Source organism: Camelina sativa, chromosome 5 (genome assembly GCF_000633955.1).
Source record: "Camelina sativa cultivar DH55 chromosome 5, Cs, whole genome shotgun sequence".
Taxonomy (NCBI): Eukaryota; Viridiplantae; Streptophyta; class Magnoliopsida; order Brassicales; family Brassicaceae; genus Camelina; species Camelina sativa.
The window spans coordinates 28512785-28523117 of record NC_025689.1 but is presented as its reverse complement, the minus strand read 5'-3'; the positions used below and the strand labels follow the sequence as shown (position 1 = coordinate 28523117).

Genomic DNA, 10333 nt, shown 5'->3' with positions numbered 1-10333 from the left:
CCTCTGGTGAAAAAAGCGGCAAAGTGTTTTAGGCTAACTGATTTTAATGAGGCTTTCAATGAGATTGAAGCACGTCATCCCGAACTACATGGATACCTCCAAAGAGCTGGTGTTCGAATGTGGGTGCGTGTTCATTTCCCGGGTGAAAGGTACAATTTAATGACAACGAATATTGCAGAATCAATGAACAATGCACTGTCAAATGCTAGAAGTCTTCCCATAGTTCGACTTCTAGAATCGATACGGGATATGATGACCAGATGGTTTTCTGAACGCAGAGAGGATGCAAAATCGCAGCTAACAACGCTCACTCGAGGTGTTGAGAAACTGTTACAGGTAAGTTTACATAAGTCAGTCGTCAATGTTGATAACAATCATAACAGTTACATAAGTCAGTCGTTATTGTTTACTTATCTCAGCCATTACCATTATAGTTTTCATAACTCAGTCATTGTTGTTTCAATAATTCAGCCGTAATTGTTTCCACAACTCAGCCTAAAACATTTTTTCTTAATAGGACCGTGTCTAAAACGTAATTGTTCTCATAACTCAGCCTAAAACGTTTTTTCTTAATAGGACCGTGTCACCGCAGCAAGACTTATGGAGGTACAAACGATTGATGCTGTACATGTGCAAGTGAAATATGGATCATCTTTGCATGTTGTAAATTTAGAAATAAAAAGTTGCACATGCCGTCATTTCGACCACGAGAAAATACCATGCATCCATACAATCGCAACTGCAGAGCATATGCATGTGTCTCGTATATCCATGTGCGATCCAAAATTTAGGAGTGTCAATTTGGTTAACGGATGGGCTGGTTCAATCATGCCTCTAGATGAATCATTACCTGCTCCTGAGTTGTGGATAATCAGAAGTGCTTGCCTCCGATTGTTGTGAATCAGCCAGGAAGGCCAAAGAAGCGTAGGATTAAATCATCTTTGGAAGTTGCCACTGAAAATAAACGCCCTAGGAAGCAACACGCATGTTCGCGATGTAAGCAAGTTGGGCACAATGCGAAAACTTGTGCTCTATAGTTAGAGATTTATTTTATTTTGTGTTATTACTCATCTGTCAAGTTCTATAACTCAACCATCACATGAATTGATAACTCAGCTATAACTCACTATAACTCAGCCATCACATGAATCGACGAGACATTTCGTCCCGTATCACGATAACTCAGCCGTCATAAAATATAACTCAGCTATATAATCAGTCGTATAAATATCAGTCGTTTGTTTTCATATTGTTTCTTTCGATAATTCAATCATAACTCACTATAACTCAGCCATAACATGAATCGACTATAACTCAGCCGTTAAGCTATAACTCAGCCATGACATGAATCGACTATATCTTGTTGGACAAACTTCAAACATAAAAATTCGCTAGAATCGTTTTGATTAGTTTCCATTACACTTCATCCAAAAAAAAAAAATATATATATATATATAATAATACGCCTAAACGGCAGATCTCTGGTCGAGGAGCCCGATCCAAAAGTTTCGCCACTAACCCTCTCGCGTTCTGGACGGTCCTGCAATCGCAGGACGAGAGCTGGGCCAGATATGTCAGTCTCCAATGGTTCCTCCACTGCGAGTTCGTTCACCGCAGTTTGCCAGATCTCTCGTTCCCGTTGTAAGGCCTCTAGCCTTTCGATTGGCAATCCGGAGCCTCTGGACATCATATCCTCTATAAAGGCACATGGGCCTTCAAGAAGATGGCACTCGCGGAAGGCTTGACCCGACGACTCCAGGAAATTGACGTATCGGATTAACCTAGTCAAGCAAGCTCGATAGGCCCAGACATCCGTCACGAACGGGAAGGCGGTTTCCCCCAGGGGTTCGCGATCGCCTTCCGGAAGATCGGGTACATCCATCCGATCGACCAGTTCTTTGCACGCCTTATGCTCATCAAGTAGACGGACCATTCGCCAGTGTGCCAAGAAGTAACCTTCAACGATAGGGTCTTCCAGGACTTGAATGGTTCCCTCTAAACAGTAAAAACGATGGAGCTGGTCAAGTTTCAGCCGAAGCGCCCGAATATACGCGCTCATCCTTTTTCGCCGAGCTCGGTACTCTCGGAGTTCTAGCTGAAGGGGAGACACCCCAGGGTCGACAGTATTTGAGTTCGGAGCGACCTCACAAGATCGGGACGTCTCTCCTACCTCCTGTGGGATGGGATTTTCCGGCTCCCGATTGCCGGATGCGGCGGCTATCCTTTCCCGGGTGACAACTACTTCACCCAACGAGTTGATGCAGCCAATAAAGAAGGTATATCCCCATTAGCAAAATATACCACAGCTATGCGAATGTTAGCATATGATATGGCGGCAGACGCGGTCGATGAGTACATCAAAATCGGAGGTACTATAACATTGGAATGCTTGCGTAGATTTTGTAAAGGAAATATACATTTGTATGAGCAAGTGTATCTCAGAGCTCCAAATCGAGATGACCTCCAAAGAATTTTGCATGTCAGCGAGATGCGGAGGTTTCCGGGGATGATTGGAAGTATTGATTGCATGCACTGGGAATGGAAAAATTGTCCTACGGCGTGGGAAGGTCAATTTACTCGAGGAGATAAGGGAACCACCACTGTTATTCTTGAAGCAGTTGCATCTCATGATCTATGGATATGATATGCTTTTTTGGGTATCCAGGCACATTGAACGATATCAATGTTCTAGATTGTACACCAGTGTTTGATGATGTTGAACAAAGAAATACTCTAGAAGTGAACTTCTTTGTGAACCAACGCCCGTATGATATGGCATACTATCTAGCTGATGGTATCTATCCTTCTTATCCAACTTTCGTCAAATCAATTCGTCATCCTCAAAATGAACCAGACAAGTTATTTGCACAACACCAAGAAGGATGTCGGAAGGACATCGAACTTGCATTTGGAGTGTTACAAGCTCAATTTAAAATCATTCGCGAACCAGCACATTTGTGGGACATAGCCGATTTAGCTATGATCATGCGGTCATGTATTATATTACATAATATGATTGTTGAGGATGAACGAGATACATATGCACAACATTGGACTGATTATGATCATTCTGAGGCTAGTGGTTCTAGTACACCACAACCATTCTCTACCGAGGTGCTATCTGCTTTTGCAAATCATGTGCGTGCTAGATGTCAATTACGTGATTTAAATGTCCATCATGAATTTCAAGCAGATCTAGTCAAACACATATGGGCAAAATTCGGGATGTTCCATGTTTAAAGAGGTTTTTAAATTTCTGTGAGTGATTTAAGTTAAGATGATTGTACTAATTAAGTTATGTACGTTTTATTAGCTGTATTGTGTGTTTGTATTTTCCGAATTTTAAGTTTGTGTAATTTTATTTGTTTTAATAATAATAATTTTTATTTTTGTTATAGTAAAATATTAGCTAAGAATATAACATTCAATTTAAAAAATAATAATGTAACTTTTATTAATTTTAATTGTTACTATAAATGGGTTGTTATCAAATTAAGTAAAAATAAAAATATAATGTGAAAATAGTGGGGTAAGGTGTTGAATTTTATTAAACAAAACTATTGGAGAGGTTAAAATTGATTTGGGTGTTGAATGATTAGGTGGAAGAAAGAGAAAATGATGTGGAGTGTTAAAAATTGAAGTGGAGGGTGTTGAAAAAAAAATTATTGTACATGGTCTAAAAGATTATGTGCATTGCTAAAATGTTTCAACACCGTACTTTTTCACTTTTTAACATTCCACTTCATATTCTCTTTCCTCCACATAATCATTCAATACCCATCTAAATTTTTAACACTACAATGGTTTTGTTTAATAAAATTCAACACTCTACCCCACAATTTTTATTTCATATTTTTCATATATATTTTTATTTTTGTGATTGCATATTAATAACAATTAAATTAATTTTGAAATATCAACCATAATTTGGAATATTTTGAGGTTGGTTGAAAGAAGGATTTTGAAATTGATAATTGCTAGGATTTGGATAGGGAAAAGGATAGTTAGAAGAATTTTGCATAGAATTATTGTTGGAATTTGGATACGGAAAAGGAAAATTACTAGAATTTTGAGTAGGATTATTGTTAGAATCCATTTCAAAAAAAAAATGATGGAAAACAAGAGTTTATTGGAGAATAATAAGAAAATTATGGTAGAAATGATATTTTTTTTTTATGTGTCCGAATGAAATGAAACAAGTGTCTATTTATAGAGTTTAAAAAGTTATGAATTTCGATATATTTTTTATAATAAAAAAATGTATGTTGTATAATAATTGATCCTAAATAGATAGGATGAGATAAAAATCTCCAAAATCATAACAGCGAATTACAACTTAACAAGTGTCCTAATCATAAATAAAAAAACAAAAAAAAAACAAAAAAACTTTCAATCGCCCAGCATCTGTTTAAAATACACACTCCAGTTATCTTCTGTCACGTGGCATATGCGGTCCGAATAATTTTTTTTTCAACCTGTTGAATTTTAATCCACATCGACATTTTAGTTTTTTCAACAGCCTCGTTGTGGGGATTCAACAGTTGAATTTCAAATTCAACAGCCCCATTGCACATAGTCTAAGACCATGTACATTGGTTAAAACATTCAACACCTTCCACCTCAATTTAACACTCCACATCATCTTCTCTCTCATCCACCTAATTATTCAATAATCAATTCAATTTTAACCTCTCCAATTGTTTTATTTAATAAAATTCAACACCCTACCCCACCATTTTTACTTTATATTTATCTTATTTATATAATTTTATAACTACATATTGATAACAATAATTGAAACTAAAGAAAATAAAATTAATATAAGTTACATTATTTATTTTATTTTATTTTATATTTCTAACTAATTTAAGAAATAAATAAGAGTTTATCAGATAATAACTAGAAAACTATAGTAGGAATAAATTTTTTTTTGTCCAAACAAAATGAACCAAATATCTATTTATACAGTTCATAAAATAATAAATTTTGATATGAAAATTATTTTAGAAAAAAACTTTTTGTTATACAATAATTGATCTTAAAAATATATGTTGAGAAAATAATCTCCAAAATCTCAATCACCAATAAAATTACTGCACTTGTCATCCTTTCACAAATCTTCATTAAAAAAAAGGAAAAAAACTGACAGTCTCTCAAAACTTGCCACATGTTAGCATTGGTCACTCTTTCTTTTCATGTTGAATGTTTTCAACACCAATTAATCCACTTGTATTCAACAATCTCATTGTAGTGATTAAACAGTTTAATTTTTTATTCAACTACCCCATTTTATGTGGACTAACTATTGTAAGGCTAGTTATAATGGGCTTGTTGAATCTTTTATTCAACAGTTTAATGTCTACAATAAGGGTGTTGAATAAAAAAAAAATCGATGTGGATTCAATTGAGTTGAATACATTCAACGGGTTGAATGCAAAGCAAATGGGGTTTAGGGTAATACGTGTCAGCTTGTGATTCAAGGGAGTGGTGAGAGAAAGTTTTTTTTTTTACCGACAAAATTTTTTTCTTTTTCTTTTTATCTGTTGTTTTCCTATTGGCTATCCAGATTTTTGTGTTTTTTTATCTCCTCTCAATTATTTATACTCAATTATTTGGTTTTAATAATTTTGTTTTTAAATACAAATTTATATCAAAATTCATAATTTTTTAAAATCTATATATAGAGACCATTTTCGTTTCATTTGGACATAAAAAAAAAACTTCATTTCTCACTATAACTTTCTCCTATATCTTCCTATCAACTCTTTATACTTTTTTAAACTTTTCTTCTGTTGTTAAATGGATCCCAATAACAATCCGTTTAACACTCAAAATTCTTCTAATCATCCGTTCAACTATCCAAATCTCAACAATTATCAGTTTCAAAACCAATATGCAAATCAACCCCAAAATGTACCAAATTATGGGTTTTCACCAAATTTTCTCATGCCATCAGCTGTTCTAAATTTTTTCATGCCATCAGCTGTTCCAAATTAAAAAATAATAATGTAATTTTATTAATTTTAAATTACTATAAATGTGTTGTTATCAAATTAAGTAAAAATAAAAATATAAAGTAAAAATAGTGGGGTAAGGTGTTGAATTTTATTAAACAAAACTATTGAAGAGGTTAAAATTGATTTGGGTATTGAATGATTAGGTGGAAGAAACAGAAAATGATGTGGAATGTTAAAAGTTGAGGTGGAGGGTGTTGAAAAAAAAAAACCATTGTACATAATGTTAAAAAATTTAGTGGGTGTTGAATTATGATGTGGAAGAAAGAGAATATGATGTGGAGCGTTAAAAAGTGAAAAAGAAGGGTGTTGAATTTTTTTGCCATTGCACATAGTCTTAAGACCATCAACAACGGGGGTGTTGAAATAATTATTTAACTCTTTAAGACTATCAACAATGGTTTTAAGATTCAACACCCTCCACATCATATCTCTCTCTTCCACATCCTCTTCTCTCTCTTCCACCTAATTATTCAACATCCACTAAAATTTTACACCTTACAATGATTTGTTTAATAAAATTCAATATCATACCCCACCCTTTTTTATTTCATTATTTTTAATTTCTTTTATGTTTTAGTTTTTCTGATTACGTATTAATAACGACTATCGTTTAAATTTTAATTAACGTCATTAAGAGTTAAATAGTTTTTTATTTTTAGTTTTATTTAAATTTATGTTCTAATTTAATGAAACAAGCTAATGAAACAAGTCTAATGAAACATATAATTTAATTAAGGGTTTTTTTGTCCAAATCTAATGAAAAAGTTTCTATTTATAGAATATGAAAATGATGAATTTTGGTATAATTTTTTTTTAAGTAAATATCATAACAATAATTATCTTCAATAATGTAGATGTAAAAAAAACCCAATAAATACAATCCATTATATTTGGATGTATCTATTCATATGTTGTTGCACATATTTTTTTTGGTCCAGTAAACACATGGCACATGTAAAGATTACACCCTTTTTTTTTCAACCCGTTGAAATGATTTCAACACTTGTGAATCCACATCATTTTTTTCCATTTTTCAACACCTCCATTGCATCAATTAAGCAGTTGAATTTTATTATCAACAACCCCATTGTAAACAGTCTAATGATTGCAATGAGGGTGTTGAAAAAAAGAAAAAATTTACGTGTATTAATTCTTGTAGAATCTGAAATTTTCTGGCCCCAAAAACACATGCGCGGATGCTCAAGTTTTTATTTTTTTGTTCTTTTTTGTCGAAAAAGAAAAAACTTGTGAGAGAGAAATGTGTTGTATTTTTATTGGAGAGTGAGATTTTGGAGATTTTTTATTTATTTTATCATTTTAAAATTAATTATTATGTAGTAAATAATTTTTATATAAAATAATGTTTATATCAAAATTAATCATTTTTTAATAGAGACTTGGTTCATTTTATTCCGACACCCAGAAAAACCATCATTTTTTTTTGTCAACCATTGGGCCACAACAGGCCGGCCCCTTAGCCTAATCCTACATTCGTTGGGAGCGGGACTCGATCCCTGGTGTGATGGTGTCTTGTGCATTAAGGACTTACTTTTGGTCATTGCACTAAGGTCACTTAAAAAAAAAAAAAAACCATCATTTATACTATACTAGGTGCTTCCCCACGCAACGCGTGGGTTGTGGTGTAGTTGGCACTTTCTTGTTTTTTTTTTTGTCTTTTCGTTTTCTCTTTTGTATTATTTCGTTTTAGTTAGGCATATACGGGCTTTGCCGTCACTTTTATTTATACACTATATGTTTATACCATTTCGTTTAGATGTGTATAATTGTGGCGTTTATTTTTTTATGAATTATGAAGATGTTGTTTCTTGCTTTTGAGGATCCAATCTTATCATTGACTGATATTGTTTCCAATACATTTATTGTATTATAGATTTTCTAATTAACTGCTTATGTAAACCCTTCATACGTTGATGTTGCAATAATAAGTTATTTTTTAAAAATATCTTCCGTGTAAGTGATTATGTTTGTATGCCCATGTTTTGGTCTAATATCAATAAGATCGTTTCTGTTTTTCTTTAGTTGGCTTTGAAACCAATATTGAGTTAAGCAAATAATGGGTCGAATTATGGTGTTAATAAGTAATATAAATTCTTATGTATATATATTGTATATATGTGACTATAAATTTAGCTAACTAAAAAATTATGTAATATTTAAATACAATCTTGAACATATATATATATATATATATATATATATTTTTTTTTATTTGTGGGAGGAATGTATGAAATTATTGGATAGAAGTTATTTTTGAGTTAAATGACCTTTAATGTCTTTAAAGTGAGTTAAATATTAATAAATTTTTATATGTGTCTTGACTTTTTTAAAAAGGAATACCAAGTGTTTCCTTCCAAATTTGAAGTGATATAGTATTTTAGTTTTCTTATATGATTTTATGAACTTCAATGTAAAAGTTTTTCAAAGTAATAAGTACACTCACTGATTGAATTATAAAATTTGGAGAAATGTTTATTTCGTTTAATCATCTGCTCTTTTAAATAAATTAAATAAGTATGTTGTTATTCCTACAAATAGGACAACATATATTATAGTTTAACCATGGAGTTAAGCAATGGAAATGGAACTTGTGATTGCAAGACAAAATGCTTATATGTTACACATTGATCGTTTAAAAATGAATAGGAACATCTAATTCTCAAATAAAGTTGATTGTTTTGTTAAAACCAACATATGTGAATTTAAATTTAACTATGCAAATTTAAAAAATAAATATGAATAGATTAGAAAGGCAAGAAATATAAAAGAAATATTTTTTTATATAAATAAAATAAAAATTGAAAACAATGTTAAATATATATAATACTTTCTACATTAAAATATAGAATCAAACTCTTACAAGTTACAACACATATGAGATATAACAACATTTGATATTGGTGGGAGAGGAGGAGAGAATGATTACTTATAAGATAATAATCCAAATTAGAAAAAGGAGATAAATCTTTTAAAGTAAGAACAATGTAAAATATATATCATGTAGTCTCTAAAATTAAAATTTAGCATTAACAATGATATTTCATTTGTTTTTTAAAACCCATACAACAAAAATAAGAAATCAAAAATAACAAAAAAAAACAAAAAATGATTTGAGGTATTGTAGAAGAGAATGAGAGAATGTGAAAATGAGATAGTAAAAGAATGTCAATATGAGAGAATGATAGATTGAGAGAATGCTTATTTATATGATAAGAAATGATGGAAGTTACATTTAGAACTATGGAGTTACAATAGTAATTTATTGTGTTTGAATAAAATTGAGTGGTAGAATATGATTAATGCATAATTTATTTTATTTTCAGTTATAATTTTATTTTAATGTGTGAGTTAAATGTATTGTGTTTATTGGATCTTAAATATTGTTTAAAGCAATTAGAAAGCAAATAAAAAAATAAAAAAAAATTAGAAAACATTAAATGAAAATCAACCAATAAGGAGAGACCAAAACCTTACTTTTATATATATGATATATTGCTTTAAACTTTGAAATGAGAAATATATTATAAACAATAATTTTACATGAGAAATATATTAATTTAGCCAACCAAAATATGAATATAAGTTTAGCCAACCAAAATAAATAAAAAATATTAAAATTTAACCAAAAATAATTTCTCTTGAAAGATAATAAGTTAGTAGGAGGAATGAATTAATGTACAATTATTGGATAGGAGTTACATTTGAGTTAAATGGAGTTACATGTCTTTAATTATAAATAAATATTTTAATTTTTTATAACCTAAAATAAAAGGAATACCAAGTGGCTGAATCAAAATTCACATGATTTGGTTGTTTGTTGATATAAACTCAACACTTACACATAATATTTCAAAATAAAAAATATTACTTTTTAAGTGACAAACTAAATTAGTTTTCTTATAAAATTATATGAATTCTTCAATCTCAATAATTTTTAAAATCCCAAGGATAACTTATATTTTTTTGGTTTTCACTCATCAATTTAATTTATAGTGCTAGATTTCATACTAATGGTTTCATCTTTAGAGAATTTAGTGAAATGATATTTTTAAAATTATATTTTATTTTTATATTTAAGTTCCAGTTGAATATGTTTTTTTTTTTTGGATCATTTTTTATTTAGATTAAAGACACTAAAAACCAATTGTTTAATTATGTTCTTTTTGTTTTCAAAAACCTCAAATCATAAAAAAAAAAAATATATTGATCTCTGCAGATTTACAATTGGATCACAAAACAAAATAGTCTTTATAAATGGATAAATGGATAATTATATTGATCTTTAAATATTATATTGA

At 30.6% G+C, this 10333-nt stretch overlaps 1 protein-coding gene across 1 annotated transcript; it reads left to right on the top strand.

Moving 5' to 3' along the window:
* On the top strand, nucleotides 2012–3240 carry LOC104789665. Its single transcript, XM_019245396.1, has 3 exons — nucleotides 2012–2088; nucleotides 2152–2567; nucleotides 2666–3240. The coding sequence occupies exons 1-3, from the start codon at nucleotides 2012–2014 to the stop codon at nucleotides 3238–3240; spliced, it is 1068 nt and encodes a 355-aa protein (XP_019100941.1).

Excerpts from the sequence above, each read along its gene's own strand:
- LOC104789665 (XM_019245396.1), top strand. The coding sequence starts at position 2,012 with ATGGAGCTGGTCAAGTTTCAGCCGAAGCGCCCGAATATACGCGCTCAT. Across the intron at positions 2,089-2,151 it reads CCGAGCTCGGTACTCTCGGA|ATCGGGACGTCTCTCCTACC; the intron begins GTTCTAGCTGAA and ends CGACCTCACAAG. Across the intron at positions 2,568-2,665 it reads TTGTCCTACGGCGTGGGAAG|GCACATTGAACGATATCAAT; the intron begins GTCAATTTACTC and ends TTGGGTATCCAG.